At 34.8% G+C, this 20,923-nt stretch overlaps 1 protein-coding gene and 1 long non-coding RNA gene across 9 annotated transcripts in view; one reads left to right on the top strand and one right to left on the bottom strand.

The window, feature by feature from the left end:
• Positions 1-20,923, bottom strand: part of KCNT2 (potassium sodium-activated channel subfamily T member 2) — a 364,046-nt gene that overhangs the window by 213,149 nt on the left and 129,974 nt on the right. For all 8 annotated transcript variants that reach the window (XR_008424552.1, XR_008424553.1, XM_019465585.2 and 5 more), the window contains exons 7-8: positions 20,559-20,642; positions 16,835-16,929 (exon numbers count right to left, since the gene is read on the bottom strand). Coding sequence is in view for 6 of the 8 variants with exons in the window: in XM_019465585.2 (XP_019321130.1) it covers positions 16,835-16,929; positions 20,559-20,642 (179 nt within the window). In the remaining 2 variants the exon portion in view is untranslated. The remainder of the gene's footprint in view (positions 1-16,834; positions 16,930-20,558; positions 20,643-20,923) is intronic.
• The window catches only part of LOC109276540 (uncharacterized), a 44,346-nt gene continuing 31,354 nt past the window's right edge, over positions 7,932-20,923 (top strand). Inside the window, exons 1-2 of the long non-coding RNA XR_002084716.2 lie at positions 7,932-7,977; positions 16,255-16,317. This is a non-coding gene — a long non-coding RNA (uncharacterized LOC109276540). The remainder of the gene's footprint in view (positions 7,978-16,254; positions 16,318-20,923) is intronic.

Genomic DNA, 20,923 nt, shown 5'->3' on the forward strand with positions numbered 1-20,923 from the left:
GTGAAAATATACTAAGGGCAGATTCAGCTAATAGGCTGGTGGAATCAGACAACAGAATCCTCTGTTAAGTGGGAACACTCTTGAAAGGGTCTCAAGACCCACATGACCACTCCCTGCAAGGTTAGGCTTGGTTATTCTTATGATCCAATTATGCAAGAGCAGATAAGACCAAACAATACTTTCTTGCCAACTATACACCTTGGAAAATATTTTTAATTCCACTTTTGTTCATATACAAGGATTCTGATATTGATGTTTGAACTGATGATAGCCTGGGAGTGGGTTCCTCACTAGAGTCCTTCACATGCTTATTACTATCTCTTAATTGTTATAGACAATATATCACACTACACTGAAATATTTATGGGATTACAGAAAATATAGCTAAAATATATAATGTATTCCTAGTGGAAAAGTATAAAATAAAATTAAAAAGCCAAGGTCTGATCAATGAGAAAATACATCATTTAGTGAAATGTTATAGAAGAGGATGAGGACATAAAAAGAGTGTGTATATCTGCATATGTGTGTGTGCATGCATTTATGCAGTATGTATATATGGGCCTCACATGCCCACAGACATGCTCATAACCTCCATGTGCATTTAAATGATTCTTCATGTAAATTGTTAATGTTTAATATTGGAATATTGGAAATATTAAAGTCAGTGACTTACACTGGCTTTCTGAGTTCTATCGTGACATTAGAGATCCTTTCTAAACCTGTCTCTACTTCATTCCAAGAAACAGAATAATAGAAAAAGGTCAATAGTTCCAAGAATCATATTCCTTTTTCCTCCTTTTTTAAGATTTAATTTTCAAAAACAAGCCAAAAAATCACAATATCTATTTTGCTTTCCTTTTTATTTGCACTTCGTCCTACCCATTTAGTTTACTTAAAATAAAAGGTATTCTTGGGGCGCCTGGGTGGCTCAGTCGGTTAAGCGGCCGACTTCAGCTCAGGTCATGATCTCACAGTCCGTGAGTTCGAGCCCTGCGTCGGGCTCTGGGCTGACAGATCAGAGCCTGGAGCCTGTTTCAGATTCTGTGTCTCCCTCTCTCTGACCCTCCCCTGTTCATGCTCTGTCTCTCTCTGTCTCAAAAATAAATAAACGTTAAAAATAAAATAAAATAAAATAAAGTAAAATAAAATAAAGTAAAATAAAATAAAATAAAATAAAATAAAATAAAATAAAATAAAATAAAAGGTATTCTCAACAGGAAAGGCTTCATAATCACGTCATAAACAGTCCAATATAACTTCTACTAGTTGCAAAGAAAAATTCTGCATTAAAAAAACCAACTGTGAGCACATTCCTTTAGGGCAATATGGCTAAAGGAGAGCCTTTAGAGTAAGACAAATAAGGGCAGATGAGGCCAGTGAAGTGGGCAGGGACAAATTATAAATCACTTTATATACAACACCATGGATTTTACATTATCCTGAAGACACAAATGAAAAACTTTAGGCAAGAGAATGAATGATGTGATCAAATGGAGTAGTGTTGAGCTAATTAATAAAAGTCTACTGATACCCTGAGTGGTTACTCCTGCTCCAAGCAGCAACTATATTTACTCTAGACTCTTAGTCTCCAGACTGACAAAGCACTTTAAGACACTACCGATGCAAATCATCCAAGTGAAGTTAGAGTTGTGAACAGAGAAATAATGGATGTAAAAAAGCTACAAAATTCAGTCCTCAAGCACTTTCTAAGTTGTGAGCTCTTGCCTCTCTGCCATTTACTCTTTTTTTCCTTGAACTTTTTTACCTGATTCAGTTCTTAAAAGTGAAGTACCTAGCCAATAAATTATTAGCTTTACACACCATTAATTTCCATTACGCATTTAAACATATGTACCTACTTAGAGTTCATAAAAATAAAATATGTATATATCCAAATCTCTCCAGGAAAGGTTTGAGACTTAGTATTATATTTCACATTATTTTTTTTTACTTTTCAAGAAATTAGTAAGATAAACAGTGTAGGAGCCAAGTTGGGCCACTTGGTATATATGTAGTACTTTGAGCTAAAGACAACTGAGACCTTACAGTCTCAAGAGAAATTTTTGCCCCTCCCTTAACTGCACAAAAAATCTACACTGGGGCTCTTTCCCAAAATAAGTGTTTACCAGAAATAAGTTTTATCTGAAAAACGCATCTATGGCAAGGCAAACATTCGTTTACCATATATTCACTTTTTTTTATTTTCCTGTGAATTGCATTCTCTCCCTTTGAAGTTCCAGACCTCTTCCCACTCCTTCTTATTTCAGGATAACATATATACCTCATTTTTCCTGACTGCCTTTGGAACTTCCATGTCTATGTGGATTCCCTGTACGTACTAAATTAAATTTGATTTTCTCCTGCTAATCTCTATTATGTCAATTTGATTCTTACTTCAGCTACAAGAACCTAGAATAAGACAGAACATTATTTTTTTTTAATTTTTTTTAATGTTTATTTATTTTTGAGACAGAGAGAGACACAGAGCATGAATGGGGGAGGGTCAGAGACACAGAATCCGAAGGGGGAGACACAGAATCCGAAGCAGGCTCCAGGCTCCAAGCTGTCAGCACAGAGCCCCACGCAGGGCTCGAACCCACAGCCCATGAAATCATGACCTGAGCCGAAGTCGGACGCTCAACCAACTGAGCCACCCAGGCGCCCCGAAGACAGAACATTCTTGACCCCAACAACACTTATTTATATATCCTTGCTCATGTGAAATGTGAGCACCAAATAAATATCAACTAATTTAAGCTGATTTACACTCATTTAACATGTTCCCACAGGGATGTATTGCTAGTTGCTACCACATAACAAAACTAATCCCTAATATTCTCTCTCTGGTCAACAGTTTCTGGAAATTAAATAAGGCACAAAATAAAGCTTTATCTCATTCTATCTGACTATTTTGAAATAGTCCAAATTTAACCAGTCACTAAAAATAAAACAGAACATAGAGCTTCCCATGTTACTTCACACTGTAAGGAATGGGAATTACTCTCAGAGCAAAAGTGACTCTTATTTTTATATAATAATTTATTTGAACCCAGCTTTTAAAATGTAATACTAATCTGTCATGAAAAGTTTGCAATAATGATAGCACGTTTACTTTTATAATATTTAATCACTGCTTAAAATCAATTGGAAAATTTCCTCTTTCTAAGAGATGGCTAAGTAAACATATGCCGGCTTCATACTCTACTCACACTCTATTTCATTGAGTGTAATATTTAGATAATTCTGTAATAAACAAATATAACCATATGTGAGTAAGAACACTCTGCTTCATACTCTACTCACAGTCTATTTCATAGAGTATAATATCCAGATAATTCTGTAATAAACAAATATAACCATATGTGAATAAGAACACTCTTGAGAAGTATCTGATTGATTCTTTTGCACGCTCAGCTAACATTTCCATTGATGGTGCATTTAATTGTTCATAAGATGAGGTCAAATACACCAGTTATCTGTGTAAAATGGTCTCCTAGGTAAATAATTATCCTTTTTTTTCCACTGGAAATTACAACTGCTTTCCTGATCAATGATATTTGTTCAAAGAACAGTTTTGGAAGGACAAGACACATTCTGAACTAAAGAAATCTGCTGGAAAACATGACTTGTGTGGACATTTACCTAATACACATTTTGCTCCCATGGCTTCCGTTAAAAAAAAAATCTGCTAAGAACATTACCATATCAAGTTATTTATACTTAAAGAAATTAAACTGGGAATTAAAATTGCAATTAACGTACCACCATTCAAGGAAATCTTTGATTCTGTATTTTTTACATCAGAAAAAAATTAACTAAGCAATACAATAGCATTTTTTAATTCAATGTACACAATCAATACACTATTTCCTTTATTTTTTTTTACACACCATGAGACTCATTTAGCTCAAAATTTCATTTAACAGAGTATCCCAATAGCACTTATCTTTATTCTTAGCAATTACAAATATGAAACACTAAGCCAATAAGCAGGAAACCATTACTATTTTTGCATTTAAATTTTTTAATAAGAAATAACATTTATTGTGTCTCTATACTTACATATAATGTCTATCACTCTGCCTATAGAATGAGATTCTTGAGTTTTTCAGGAAGTGGGAGAGGAGGATATTGATTACATTGAGAAATTTGTGTGATTTCTTCCTTCCCATAAAGAGAGCTAAATACAATTACATTTCTCCATCTACCTCAGCTGCCTTCAAGCTTACTATCAGATTTATACTTCATTCTTATTATGTTGATGTGTTGTTTCTTCTCCTATTATGAAGACCCAATTTCATGTCTGCTTTTAAAACTACCTCAAGCCTTTTGTTGAAATTTATACAATAGTTTTCTCTCTCTATTTGACAAAATTACTAAATTAAAGCTGAAAGACTATCCATTAAAGTCACACGCAAGAAGGTGACGCAGCCAAGATATCTTTTTACCTAAGGTCTCTCCAGAAACTTGTATACACACATATGTCCCTGTGAGAAATAAAGCCTAAGAAGAACAATTTTTTCTCTAAACTACAAATCTTTCCTCTAAATTATGGCAAAAAAAAATACATTATGTTTAAATAGTATTTTATAGTTTACAAAATACTTTTATATAAATTATCTTGATCTTGGTGGTCATTCAGCACTGAGTCTTGTTTGAATTAACAATTATAAAACAGAAAGATTTAGTAAAAGGCAAACAAACCAAAATATCTTGGGGAGAAAAGTTAAAGCATTTGGGGGATATTTTAGGCTTGAAAAAATAGATGACTGGGTGCTTAACTGTCAATACAAAAGATAATTGTAAAGCAGGGTATTAAAAGTGGTTTTCACCTTGCAGCAGACACACCAGAGGGGACAAATTCATATGAAAGTCAAATGATATATTTAGAACATCTTAAAATCAATTTGTTAGCAAACCAAGATCTTAAAAAGAAATACTAAAAACTTATATAGAGAGATATGGCTCAATGGACAGGAACTAAAAAAGAGTATTAAATACCAAATGAACTGGATTACTAGGGGTAGTCAGAAATATTCTGTATAGGGCTACTGGGTGGCCCAATTGGTTGAGCATCTGACTACTGATTTCGGCTCAGGTCATGATCCCAGGGTCAGGGTCTCGGGTCACGCTCTGTACTGAGCATGTAACTATTTGAGATTCTCTCTCTCCCTCCCCCTGCACCTCTTCCCTATATTCACTGACTCTCTCTCTCTCTTTTTCTCTCTCTCCCTCTCTCTGCCCCTTTCCCCCGCTTGTGTACTCTCTCACTCTCAAATGAATGAATGAATGAATGAATGAATGAATAAATAAATAATAAAACTTTAAAAAAGAAATATTCTATATAACCTCTGCATAGCTTTGGTGCTAGTTAATATAACCATGGAGTAGGAGATACACCAGCTTAAGCAATAAATCTAGAAAAAGGAGATGATGCTAAAATGAGTCTCTCAACACTCTGAATCAAAATATTTTAAAATACATTGGCAATGATTATGGGCAAGAAAGAAAGCAAATCATAACACAATGAAATAATCTGACGCATTTACTAATAAGAAATTGTGAGGAGAACAACAATGATATACAATCCCAAATATAAGGATTCTAAAAGTCAGTTGAAATGCAAAAGTGTCTAAGCAATTTAAGGAGTTAGGTAAAAGAAGAGGAATTAATAAGAAGGGAAAGACAGGATGAAAAAATAAGGAGGAATTTAAAAGAGAAAAAAATAGAGAGTTTGTGGCGGTTTAAAAGGATGTATGAATTCTGCACAGATTTGACGGCTCGCTGGTAAGAAAATGCTTTTATTATAATGAGAATGTACTATAAAAGCTCTGACGTTGACTGCGGTTAAAAATAGGCAACCATCTGGGTTGAATGGTATAGGAAGGGCTATGTTTGGAGAAGTGAAAATAAAAAGAATTCTTGGCTCTATTTTAGAGATATGATTCTTTATTAAAATCTTCTGCTACAATTACACTCTTATCAAGTTCCCTCTGCATTTCCACTAGTTTTTACTTTTATGTTAACTACCAAATAGACAAGTGGCTATTTGATACCTAACTAAGGTTTCTAAAAGGCAGCCCAGCTATGATGGACTCTTTATTTCTCATCCTCTTTATGTTGCCTTCCAGGTTGCCTCACCCTCATACACGGCACTATCATTCAGTCAGTTCCCAAAATGCAAATCTCAAAATCATCCTTCGATTTTTCTTTCTCCCACACCTTACATCCAGTTTGTCATCAAAACTGTATCACTTCTGTTTTTTAAAAATTTACTGCAGTAAGAACACTTAACATGAGCTCTACCCTCTGCATGAAAGGGATAAGCATACAGTCAGTGATATGCAGGTATAGTCGTGGGGTCATAATATGAACCCAGAACTATATAGTTCCAATTTACGATTTTTACCATTTATACCACAGAGCAAGCACATCTTAAATGAAGACAGTCACAGAGTTGTAGAGAACTCGGTTGTCACTGGGTGTGACAACAGTTGTCATTAAAGTGGAAATTGAAGTCCATACTATGTGGCAGAAAATAGGATAACTGTGTGATGAACCACCGTGTATGCACATGGTAAATGAAAAAGTTTAAGCACAAGTTGAACCAGACTGGAGAATCTTTTTAATTGATTATAAAGCTATTGCTTTTTTGTCAAGGTTGCTCACACATCATTCTTAAGGAGCCAGCAGGTAACATGACTCCATATACAGCTTGTCCTGACCCAGAGGAGAATGCACTCACTGATCGCTTGAGAGCTCCAGGTAATTCATGGCCTTGAAGCGCACCATTCACAGCAATGACCATGGACCTCGGCTCTTAGCACAGATAAGCATTCAAGTAAGATGTGACCCTGGACACTTGGATGGTTTATGGAGTTGTTCATGACCAAGCTCCCAAGGCAGATATGGTAAGAGCTAAACAGATGTAGTAGGAGACTCACTACCTTATCTCAGTACCAACCTGCAACTGGGTCACACCTACCTTATTGCAGCATCGTATATAATTTTGTTAATGAAGGTCTTCTTCATAAAAAAGGCAATATTCAAAACTAGAAAAATATGATAGGCACTGACAAATTATACTAGATAAGAATTCATGTCAAATATTAAAAGAATGTAAATGAATTAGATACAGTTAATTTAAAAGCTTCAATGTTAGCTTAAGGGTTTGGGGGAGTTTTTTTTAGAAAAAAAGTTTATTTTTCTAAACGTTTCATAAAGAATGCTGGATTTAAGAGTTTACTGGAGGCCTGCTTCCCACAAAACATTCTAAAGTGTTATCTTTGACACAGATCCATACAAAATAATTTCAGTGTTATGCAATTCTAAAAGAAAATCTGAACATTTAATTAGGATTTAAAATACAGATTCTCATGTTATCCTATTTAAAATGACTGAAAAATCATACTTGATTTGCTTACTTAATTAGACCCTATATATAATAACAAAGGGATCTTAATTACTAATCACTTATAATTAGTGCTCTTCAAAATTTATCTTTGAAGGGGCACCTTCAAAGGCTTGGGTTAGTTGAGCGACAGACACTTGGTTGCAGCTCAGGTCATTGATCTCAGGGTTCGTGAGTTAGATGGTTTGTGAGTCTGAGCCCTGCATCCGGCTCTGCTGAGTGGAGCCTGCTTGAGATTCTCTCTCCCTCTCTCTCTGCCCCTCCCCTGCTCTTTTTCTCTCTCCGCCCTCCCTCCCTTCCTCAAAAAATAAATAAACATTTTTTAAAACTTTATTTAAAATTTGCCTTTTGAAATGTTAACTATACATTTGGTTATGTAGCAGTCCCCTCTTATCTGTGGTTTTGCTTTCTGGGGTTTCAGCTACCTACAGTGGGGGCAGATGATCCTGTCATAACGTCAGGTCAACAATAGCCTAATGTTACATCACAATGCCTATGCCACTCGCCCTACTTCATTTCATCACATAGACATTTTATCATCCCACATCATCACAAGAAGAAGGGTGAGTAGAGTACAATCAGATATTTTGAGACAGACCACATTCACATAACTTCTACTACAATATATTGTTATAATTATTCTTTTCATTATTAGTTATTGTTAATCTTTACTATGCCTAATTTATAAATTAAGCTTGATCATAAGCATGTGTATGTAGGAAAAAAAAAATATATATATATAGGGTTCAGTACTTCCCACAGTTCTAGGAATCCACTGGGATCTTGGAGTGTATCTCCTGTGTATTAGCAGGGGACTACTTACTACACAAGCTTTCAAGCTTTGGCAAGTTTTATAAGGAAAACATTAAGTTGAATGAAAGGAAATACTGAGACTGTTAACTTTGTCACCACCTGGTAAATGTCAATTTGTACAATAAAATATTGTCAGAGAAAAAAAGTCACGTGGCAGAAATAAATAACCTTAAATATCTGTGCACTCCCTATGAATCCTATTGCTGTGCACAGTTACTGGAAAAATTTAATTAGCAATGGCATTCTGTGCTAAAAGCATCTAACACTTTGATTTCATGCTTATAGTTCAGACATTAGCATTCAAATCAGCCCACGACTTGCACTTTGGTATTTATTGAATGAATACCAATTAAATTGTTCCAAATAATCATTTTCATTTCCTGCAGGGTATCAGCCAAAAACCTAATATTCCCATGGAATTTAAGATATCTGAGCTGTACGGATTTTTACATTTTCTAGGGAGAAATGTTGTTTTTAAGGTAATAATAAATCTAGTTTTTCTATTGTTTCAAGAAAGTTCTTATGCTCCTGGGCATTGTCCTTGTGTCTATGCAAAAATAAGATTACCGAATCACTCCATAAACCATTAATCTGAGGTCAACATATACTGCGATTTAGTAATTCATGAAAAGTGACCATACCTCACCCTATACCCTAATGCCCACAATTGCATATTCTTTGTTTCAAAATAAATGAATGTGAACACTTTTTGGGAGAAGATCAGGATTTAGATCAGATGGGAGAAGCAAAAGTGCGATGGAACCAAAAAAACCCAAAGAAAGAAATAAAAGAGGAAACAAAAATCCCGAAAGATGATGCGGGGAAAAAAACGGCATGATGGCGCATGTATTGCAATGCTCTCTAGTATTTAATCAATTTGTTTCTGAGCTCAATATAGGAGGTGGTATTTTCAGTAATTTTATTAAATTATTTTGCTCTCACAAATTTTAAAGTTGAAGGAAGAAAAACTCTCAAGACGTAAATTCAGAAATTATATGGAGACAAAATTAACAGCCAAAGTCTGATTTATCTGAAAGTCTTATTTATGAGGTGTGTATATGCAATTTATAAAAATTATTTCAAAGAGTATTTCTTTTTAATTAAATTTGTAGACATTTTACTACCCAGTTATATCTCCTTGGCAGAAATAAAACATTCCTAGAATATCTTCATAGATTACACTTGTTAGATTTTTTTTTTAATTTTTTTTTAACGTTTATTTATTTTTTTGAGACAGAGAGAGACAGAGCATGAACAGGGGAGGGTCAGAGAGAGGGAGACACAGAATCTGAAACAGGCTCCAGGCTCTGAGCAGTCAGCACAGTGCCCGATGTGGGGCTCAAACTCACGGACCGCGAGATCATGACCTGAGCCGAAGTCGGCCACTTAACCAACTGAGCCACCCAGGTGCCCCGACACTTGTTAGATTTTAATTCCTTCCATGACCTCACAGCAAAGTTAATTGTGAAAAGAAGGTATTTAAAGGAACCTCTCCAAATATATGGTTTCAACATACTTAGCTTACAATATATTTAAGTACCTCCAATTGATAAGATACTGTTTTGGAATTTTGGCCCCTGAATGTTACTGTCTATCTACTGCAAACGTCTGTTAAGCATCTTGTATCTTCCAACCACAGAGACGCTGGGCATAAAATGGTAAGAAAGGGAAACTGACTCTGTTCTTATATACCATGAAAATCTACCAAGAAACACTGATAATTAAAGAAGCATTCAACATTTAACATTTTTTTCCAACTCTGAGAAGCACAAAGTTTACGCATCTCCCATTATTCAGACAGCCTTCGGGAAAAGTTCAAGGCAGGGCTTCAATTTAAAAATTGAGACTCAAAGAAGAAGTAGGAGAAAAAGATGGGGAATCTGGATATTTAAAAAACTTAATATGAGAATCACTTTACTAAAGGAAGGAAATCAATCACATAAATCATATTGAATGTGATCTTTACATTTGGCATTTGTGCTAAATTTTGTTGTCACTTTTTACATTCCTTAATTTTTGCTACAGTTTGAAGGATACATGTTCATTATGAAGACTGACACCATAGCAGAAAGTATATGGAAGACAGTGAAAACATGATGCATAATTCTTATATCCATATACAATCACTTGAATATATTCCCATCTCTACAGATACATAGAAATACAGAAAGGGAGATGGATGAACAGATAAATGAAAGTAATTTAAACAGATTATAGTCATGTATATGATGTGTTTTTATCTAAATGTATTTTACTTATGTTTGCTAAAGTTAAAAAAGAAAAAAAAGATTAGAAACTTGTTGAATTTGAGGCAACTAATTATTCACACAAAAGAGACAGCAATAGCTAAAATATTCTTCTGTCCTTAATCAAAAATATCTAAAAATTAAGAGTTTGTCATCTTTTTCTAAATTTTTTACGTTTATTTATTTTTGAGGGAGAGAGAGAGAGAGAGAGAGAGACAGAGCATGGGGACGGGGACGGGGACGGGGGCGGGGGGGGGGGGGGAGGTGCAGAGAGAAGGAAACACAGAATCCAAAGCAGGCTCCAGGCTCTGAGCTGTCACCACAGAGCCCGACACGGGGCTCAAACTCACGGACTGCAAAATCAAAACACCTGGGCCGAAATCAGATGCTCAACCAACTGAACCACCCAGGCGCCCCAAGAGTTCGTCATCATTTTAATGTCTTACTAAAGTATAATGCTACTTCAAACAGTGATTTAAAAATTAACAATAATAGGGGCGCCTGGGTGGCTCAGTCGGTTGAGCGCCGACTTCGGCTCAGGTCACGATCTTGCGGTCCATGAGTTCGAGCCCCACATCGGGCCCCTGTGCTGACAGCTCAGAGCCCGAAGCCTGTTTCAGATTCTGTGTCTCCCTCTCTCTGACCCTCCCCCATTCATGCTCTGTCTCTCTGTCTCAAAAATAAATAAACGTTAAAAAAAATTTTTTTTTAAATTAACAATAATAGAAATGGGAAAATTAACATAATTCTCTTTGATTTTTTTTTAGGTTATTTTTTTATTTGTGACTTCTAGAATATCAAAGAAATAATACTACAGTGGTTAAGTATGTGGGCTCTGGCACAAATTTGCCTAGGTCTAGATCTGAGCTCTGCTTGTTACTACTTGTGGACCTAAGATAATCTAAGGTTCATCATTTTATTTGACCTTTCTGTGCCTCTGTTTCTTATCTGTAACATGAGAATTACTGTGGCATGGCCACTTTGGTTTTCAATCACTCCTTCACCCCACCTTCTAATTGAAAACCACCCTTGGCCAGGTACCTATGCCATAAAAATTAAAACTCGTGTCTCTGCCTCTGCCTGGGTAAGCCTTCAACTGCACTTCTGATGAAACTCAGTGTGAAAATAGGGTTTCCCAGAGAAACATCCAAGGTGTTGCTACTTCATATTCCACAGGTTCTCATAAGCTGTATTTTTTTCCTTTTCCTTTATCCTTTTTTGTCTTATTTCTGTAGTACTTACTTAATAATATGTAGGTAGCAAACTTTCTAAGTTCTTGTATGCCTGAAAATAACTATACATTACCCTCATAACTCAATGATGGTCTAAATTCTAATTGCCTAACATCTGGCTGCCCACTTAGGCAAAATTTAGTTGGAACAAAAAGGCTTCTATATGTTCTAGTGTAATACAAACCTGGGGGCTGTTAGTCAGATCCTCAGACAAATGCACTTTCTGTCATTCACTTGTAATGAAGCAAAACAAATCTGACCAAACAAAACTAGTAACCAAATATCACAGTGGTGATAACACCATTAGAACATGGGTGTTTTTTTTTTTAATTTTTTTTTTAAATTTTATTTATTTTTGAGACAGAGACACAGCATGAACTGGGGAGGGGCAGAGAGAGAGGAAGACACAGAATCGGAAGCAAGCTCCAGGCTCTGAGCCATCAGCCCAGAGCCCGACCTGGGGCTCGAACTCGCAGACCGAGAGATCGTGACCTGAGCTGAAGTCGGACGCTTAACCGACTGAGCCACCCAGGCGCCCCGAGAACATGGTTTAATACTTTCTCCAAACTTCAGTACTTATTTTCTGACTGTGCACTTCCCACGTGGCTATTTACCTTAAGAGTTAAATCAGTAAACAGAATTCAAGAACTTCAGCATCGAGCATTAAAATAAGTATTAAAGATTCACAAGAATATCACAAATACTTTTTTAATTTAAATTCTAGTCAGTTAACATATATGGTAAAATTGGTTTCAGGTAGAATTTAGTGATTCACTCATCACTTATATATAATATTCAGTGCTGACTTAAGTAAGCATGTTAATAATTTTAACTAGGTCACATTTTTAAACAATAAATGGATTTATTTTCTCCTGAAGTAAGACTGAGGATGTATACTGAATTGTTTTCACTGGACTAAAACATGAAACATCCATTAACATAATACAGCTCTTTATGCTACAGCTCTATGAAAGAATATAAAAATATCCAAACATACATATTCAAATAAAAAACTGAAGTTTGAAACAAAGTAGGTGCAAAATAAATCTACTAGTGTAAAATTAGAAATGCCAAATGCATTATAAATTAGAGTTCTTATCATTGGTTAGATTATGTTGATAATTAGGCTAAAGTCATGCGCTTAATTCCCGATGCACCAGTTTCCTCTGCTTTGTTACAGAGACACAGGCTGAATCACAATCCCCAGCTGTCTTGGAAGTGTGCGTTATTGATCAAGAGGGGTACACAGCAGACGTGGGGAAAGATTAGTCCAATTCCATTACAATGACAGGAAAAACAATTCTGAGCACATTCCCTACAGACAGTGGGTCAGCTGCTTAATTTTATTTCAGTTTGGCATGTGTCTCTTGTAGACAGATGCTTAATGATAGTTCTTTGTAATGTTAATAATGATGAAGAGAAGATACATTTTTAAAACTATACATATAGCAGCTTCCCCAAACAGGTAATTTTAAAGATTGTGAGATTCATGAACAACACAGCCAGTTCACCAACTATTAGCTGTTGAATCTTTAGGGGCTTAAATTTATGTATTAAAAATTGTGATTTTGGAAAAACACTGACAGTCTTGCTCTATGACATAATGTAACACCAACTGATTAAGACTAATCTCACCAAAATGTAAAAAAAAAAACAAAAAACATTATATACATAGATAATATATATGTGTGTGTATACACACACACACACTCGTATTTGTAAAGTATAAAGTATTAAATGTACCCTGAAAGAGGGAGATGTTACCACTACTTTTAATTTAGTGAAGCTAACTAGAGGAAACAGATATTAGAAATATGTAGAAAGTAAAGAAAGTCTGAATACATTATAATGGAGGAAAATATTCTCTCATATTTCCTAATAAATACATATTTTAGGCATCATGTTAAGTCTTATATTATTATTAATACGTTACGATGCTTATATATTTTAGAACAAATGAGTTTTTGTGCACTCACAAAATTCAATCATCGTATATAAAGAGGACATTTGAAGTAGAAAAAAAAAATGAAATTTTGGAGTGTTCACACCAAATGCCACATCCTCGGATAAACATTGTATGACATACCTAATTTGTCCTCATTTAAAAAAAGCACAACAAAAATCTTACAGGGTGATTAATATCACCCTCATTTAATAATGTGGCATATAAAGGGGCGCCTGGGTGGCTCAGTCAGTTGGGCGTCCAATTTCGGCTCAGGTCATGATCTCATGGTCTGTGAGTTGGAGCCCCGCATAGGGCTCTGTGCCGACAGCTCAGAGCCTGGAGCCTGCTTCGGATTCTGTGTCTCCCTCTCTCTCTGCCCCTCCCCCGCTCATGCTCTGTCTCTCTCTGTCAAAAATAAATAAACGTTAAAAAATTTTTTTAAATAAATAATGTGGCATAAAAGGCTGGGTAAATTAAGTAAATTGCCCATGGGCTCCAAACAAACATAGCAGAGTTTTAAACAAAGGATGCACATATGGACTTGTATGACTTATCAGGGCCAGAGATGGCTTATTGTTCCACAGTATCCAGTTTTGCTTTTCCATGATAGCACAACAGTCAGCTGGTATACTGTTTCCCACCGTGACCAGATTTGTGGAGACTCCCTTTCATCTGTGTATGAATATATGACCAAATTCTTGCCTAAACTATGCATGCAATTTCCAAGTTGTTCCTTCTCTTCCTCCTTCCTACAGGCTGGAGTTAGAATATAGGCAAGACTAGAGTAGACATCTTGAGCCATGAAATGGAAACCATGTTTTGGTAATGGTAGAAAACAAGTTACAAGAAAATTTAGTCTCCAGCAGTATTAAGCTAATGTAACCTTCTTAGAAAGACTACTTAAACATTTCTTTCTTTTTTTCTTTCTTTTGGGTGGGAGGGAGGGGCAGAGGGAGGGAGGGGGAGAGAGAGAGAGAGAGAGAGAGAGAGAGAGAGAGAGAGAGAGAGAGAGAGAAAGAGGGAAAGAGAGAGACACAGAGAGACAGAGAGACAGAATCTTAAACAGGCTCCACATAGACTCAGGGCTTGATCTCACAACTGTCAGATCACGACCTGAGCCAAAATCAAGAGCCAGATGCTGAACCAAATGAGCCACCCAGGCATCTGGACAGACTACTTAAACATTTCTATTTGCTTAAGTTGCTGAATCTTTGTGTATATTCATATTTTATAGTGTGTGTGGTGTAACTTTGTTACAACAGCTTGTGTGTTATAACTAATAGAACATTGTTTATATTTTTCTTGTACATAACTGCACTTTTGATGGTGAATTCGTACAAGGTTTATTCTACCTTACTATGATGGTCATGATTTATGATGACATTTTGCTTGTACGGCTAGAGGAGGACACACAAAGAAACCAAACTTCAGTTTCCCCATTCTAGATTTTACAATTTAGAAACACGTTAATATAAATGTATGAACATACAAGTGATTAAAAACAATGACATTGCACATTGATAATGTACGTGTGATTAAAAACAATAGTACACAAGATCAACACCAACAAAAGCAACTCTAACTTCAAACAAAATAAAAAGTGAAACCAATGACTTAAATGAGAAATAAACTGCATAACAGCAATTTCATATACATCATGAAAACCCTCTATCTAGCACTGCTGCATTCCTTGGTGTGAGAAAGTGGCTAGGTGCTTCTTTTGAAAATAAAAACTACTCAAGAAATAGACATATAGGCAGAAAGTAAGAGCAAATAGAGAGCCCACTATGCATGATTCACTGTGATAAGGATGCTTCCAAAACAAAAGTACTGAACTGTTACCATATAAAAATAATTTATCCTTTTTTAGCATTAATATTTCAATTACTTCTTTACTCACTTTACTTTAACAGACTCTAATAATATTTTTTAAATCACTCTACTTTCTTCAATTTTTCAGCATTTGAAATATGAACATGTACATAAGTAAAAAAAAATCTAATTTGTCCTATTTTTCCTTAGGTAAAACAAACAAAACAAAAAAACCCTCTTAAACTATTTATATGATGTCATTATCTTAAAATTAAGAATTTTTAGTGACTTTAGAGGGAAATCATTACTCTTAATATTTCATATTTATGCAGGTAGGTGTTTACGAGGTGAACAATAAAAACAATTTGTGAACAGTAAAAAAGGTTTAAATGATAAGATAGCTTTGTGTCAAGTTTAGAGAGATAGTTTGTATCTACAGACATTAAGTCTCTTAAAATATGTTTATTTTTTAAGATATAAAGTATGCAATAAAACATTTTCAATCCAGTTAATAGAGATAGGCACTGCAAACTACTGACACAAAGTATTACTATGCCTATATATCTCAACCTATGTTTACCCACGTACACCTATAGCTCTATTTATATCTGATTCATTGTACTAGCACATGAAGGCATTCTTCTTATTTTGTACTTCCTAATTAGCTTTTTCTCTTTCTGAATAGGTCAAATCCAGGACAGAGCACCATTACACATAATATTTAAGACTCCTGTAACTGATATATTATTCTACCTCATTTTTTGATTTTCACATTTTTTCCCTCCACTTAAGGATCTACATGAGTCCATATGTGCAGCGCACCATTTCCCACTGGATTACTTTACAATCATCAAGGTGAGACTTTCCAGAAAAAGAAATACCTGTTTTCTATAACAAAGCAAAGAACCAGGTCTTGCATTGCACTGGCAGGACATCTGCCCTTGCTTTCTGCCTGACTGCGTACTGAAACATCACGGAGAGAAGGCACAGGCAGAGACAGTGATGGGTAATGACAGTTTTCTCAACAGTGTTTCTGCTTTGAAGATTGTAAGAAAGATAAGGGCACCTCCAAGTCAGCAGTTTGAAAGAAAATTTCTTGTTTGACAACTACGGCATGCAGTGCAAATTCTTGTGATTTGGTTGTTTACAGCATTTGGGAAAATGTCAAAGTTGCAGTAAATATCAATACCAAATGATAGACGTGCTTTCTTGGTTTTTCTGTAAGGCTGAAGGAGAGATTTCACTTTTAATTCTGTAGGTGATCCTTTACATTTGTAGGGAATATCTATTTTAGCCAACTCATTTCAAATGATATATAATATTTAAAAACTATAATTAAATGAAACAATAAAAATGATATGTATAATCTTACCAAGTGAAGATAAGGCATAGTAATGTAGATATTAAAATCAAAACTTGATTAAACATTGCAGACTGGGTACGCTGTATGGCTCTATGCAGATCATTCTAAAATAAAACCAAAAAAAAAGCATATTTTAATTTTGAAAATACTAAATATCCATGAGTTTCACTACATTTATTACTATGTATTATATTTTAGCTATCTTGTGCACACTTGATACATATACTTTAAATGGATATAGCAACATATCTTCATTTTTGCCTAGGTCTAAATGTAACTTACCTTAGCATTCATATGACAAACATAATACTATGGGGGACCACCAAAGCACCAAATTTCAGTTACTTGCCTTACCAACATCTACAGAGATGTTGCACTGACTCCCACAGCCCTCCATGATAAGCACGATCTCTTATGGAAAATTCTAACTTTAAAAGATCAGAAAACAATATATTCAATTTAGGGGAAAGCAGTAAGTAGGTCAAGCTACAATCACATCTCATTCTCTGAATCACAAAAAATAACATGAAATATGCCATGCAATCTATCATAAAAATCAAAGGCTAAATAGCCAATGAACAAAATTTTTTAAGTTTAACTTCATTAATATAAAGTTGAATTCAAGATAAGCTTTTTAATCTTTCCATTTGAAAGACATTAAAGAATATATACCCAGTGTTGTTTAAGATACAAAATATGAGCACTCACATATGATACTGCCTATGTACTTTGTTATAAAATGTCTTGAAGGTGATTTAGTAACATAGGTCACAGCCCTGTCCTTTTTATTTCATACATTCATTCATTAATTTAGTGAGTATTTATTCAATCACATAATTTCTAAAAATTGACCACATGAAAATAATCAGAGATAAAAATCAATATTAACATATGTTCACCTTTATTACAAAATTATAATACTTATATGAAATAACAAATGTTCATTACTATTAAAGTAACTAAAATATGCAATACAAAATGAATAACTGATCAAAACTATGTAACAGATTTAGATGCAGCCATTAAAAACGATTTAAAAAGGGGGTGCCTGGGTGGCTCAGTTGGTGTCCAACCAAAGTGTCCAACTTCGGCTCAGGTCATGATCTCACCGTTTGTGAGTTCAAGCTACGCATTGGGCTCTGTACTGATAGCTCATTAGCCTGGAGCCTGCTTCAGATTCTGTGTCTCCTTCTCTCTCTGCCCCTCCCACCCTCATGCTCTCTCTCTCTCAAAACTTAATAAACATTAAAAAAGTTTTTTTAATGATTTGAAAAAAGTATTTAGTGATATAGGAAATTGGGCACTATAAAAACAAAATTCAAGGGGCGCCTGGGTGACTCAGTCAGTTAAGCATCCAACTTCAGCTCTGGTCATGATCTCACAGTTCGTGAGTTAGAGCCCTTCATCAGGCTCTATGCTAACAGCTCAGGAGCTGAGCCTGCTTTGGATTCTGTGTCTCCTTCTCTCTCTGTCCCTGCCCTGCTCATGCTCTGTCTCTGTCTCAAAAATAAACATTAAAAATTTTTTTTAATTCAAATTATAAAATTGAACATATAATTTCATATATGATAGGTATGCATGTTTTTCATAGAAAATATTAGGAGGATATAAAGTCTGATAGATTTATAGGTTTTCATAATTTACTTTATAGTTTTCTGTTCATCTCAAAAATTTTATAATAAACTTTTAACCATCTTAAAGTCGGTATTGCTTGAAATAAATCAATTCACCAATATAAAATCTCAACAAGACATTACTTTATCTTCTTCTACCACATATTTAACCAAAACTGTTATGAAAACAAAAAAAATAAGTTGGTTACAATTTTACCTCTCATTCCTTACTTTCTTTTTGACAGAGGGTTAATGAGCAGAAAAACTAAAAATGTAGCAGTGAAAGGAGAAGCAAAATATAGAAATACAGTGGAAAATGAATCCTAACTTAATATTACAAAGCACTACTTTTGCTCTCAATGATTGACTAATGATTCCTCCCGTGGTTAGGTTATTTTTTTTTCCACCAACTAATAACACAAATTAGTAAAATGAGATTTATTTTTTCATGGTGTATTTTTTTCATTAACAATTTGGGCAAAATATATTTAGTGAAAAAATGTTTTTTGGGTTTTTTTTGGGGGGGGGGACAGATAAGACAGCCCAATGTTTATTCAAACCACTTCACAGGCCACATTCCCCTACTGTTTGCTCATGTATTTTCATGAGACTCCAGTTGTTACTCAATGTTTGGAAACATTCATTTGGTTGAGAATACTTAAATGTTATTCCAAATATTCCTTTGGCTAAAACTTCACGTTCATTTCTTTTTAAAAAAACATTTAAAATAAAACAAGTCTGCTTCAGAACAAATTTAATTTCAATGAAGCAAAATTAACAATATTGAGCCCTGACTATGTTTGTGCCAGATACAATATTTTATACATATATACACACACACATATATATGTTTATACATATATGTAATTTTATTTAATTCTCATTGCAAGTCTGTAATGTAAGTACTTTTGTTCTGTTTTGAAGATGAAGAAAGTTAAATCATTAGCTATCATATCAGAGTGCTTGGCACATAGTAGACTCATATTAGCATTTATAGAATTGATGACTAAAGAGAAAATGTCTCACGGCTCACTTATATTGAAGCCTATAGTAAATACATTTTGCTCATAGTTATAAATCAGTCCCTCCACACAGGGTCAACCTTCAGCAAAATCCAACCGTGGCACAACTCTTGAGTTCTGAATCTCTTACTTCTCCTTCTCTTTCTCCCTTCTAATATCCCACTCACAACCCAACCCAACAAAATCTAAAAGGATGACTTTAAATGAAGGGTTTCCAGCTTCAATACAGAACCTCACAAAATCTCACATATTTTTATGGAATGTGAGAAAACCTACAGCTAAGAACAGTCTGACATCTGGGGCTCCTGGGTGACTCAGACAGTTAAGCTTCTGACTCTTGATTTCTGCTCAGATTATGATCTCATGGTTCATGAGATTGAGCCCCTCATCAGGCTCTGTGCTATAGGGCAGAGCCTACTTGGGATTCTCTCTCTCCTTCTCTCTCTGGCCCTCCCCTGCTCATCCTCTCTCTCTCTCTCAAAAAATAAATAAACATTAAAAAAAAAAGAGCAGTTTGACATCACCTCCTAAATCCTTAAAACAAGGACTCCCATTATATATCAACAGATTGCCTAGGAAGGTTATTCCTCTTCACAAGATTGGTTAATTTGTTGTCCAAATAGCAGGTAGCTTTGGTTTGGTGATGTTTAGAAAATCTGAATGATTTTTGTTTACCAGTTCAAAGGGCCTTACAAAGGCAGTGACTTGGCAATATGGGCATTTAAAAAGTTGTCATCCTGAATTAGGATACAAGCAAACTTAGGGTCTATTAGCTTCAATGTTAATACAACATATCACTTTCATTATTTGAAAGTATTTTACCAAAACTTTTCCATTTTCATAAACATTTAAATGAAACTATTACTAAAATACTAAATTAATTTAAAAGAAGTTTAAAAATAAGACATTTAGAAATTTAGTTATACCTGAATAAATCACAATAGTATGAGTTTCTACTATAGGGAGGAAGAGTGTGGAAGTACAAGACTAAGACTTCAAATCATCTTCTCTCTCTGTTTAGTCTGAGCATCAAAAGGATTTAAGAAATAATGGAGGGTTGAAAATAGTTTTGTATTTGCACTTCACTGTCATACTTACAATCATATTTTCCAAGGCATGTTTGGCAAGCCAACAGTTTAGAAAGACTGGGACAAACAGATTCCTTAAGGAAGGCCAGAAGATCTGAAAAACAAACCAGAGCTAAACTTTTATCTCAAAGCAAAAATCATAGCCAGCAAATTGAAAATAAATGTAAAACAGGAAAAAAGTGATTAAAGGACATATAATTTTTTAAATGTGACAAATACTTTAAACTCATGAATGAAATGCGAGGAGAAGATATGATCTTTGCATTTATCATCTAAGTCTTTCTTACGGAAAACTTCTTTGGGAATTATTGTAGAAGCAGAAAGGAAATAATAAGCTCCCACTGAATACCAGCTACAACTATGGTAATTCTACCA

Source organism: Panthera pardus, unplaced genomic scaffold (genome assembly GCF_024362965.1).
Source record: "Panthera pardus isolate Hobbes unplaced genomic scaffold, ASM2436296v1 HiC_scaffold_21, whole genome shotgun sequence".
NCBI lineage: Eukaryota > Metazoa > Chordata > Mammalia > Carnivora > Felidae > Panthera > Panthera pardus.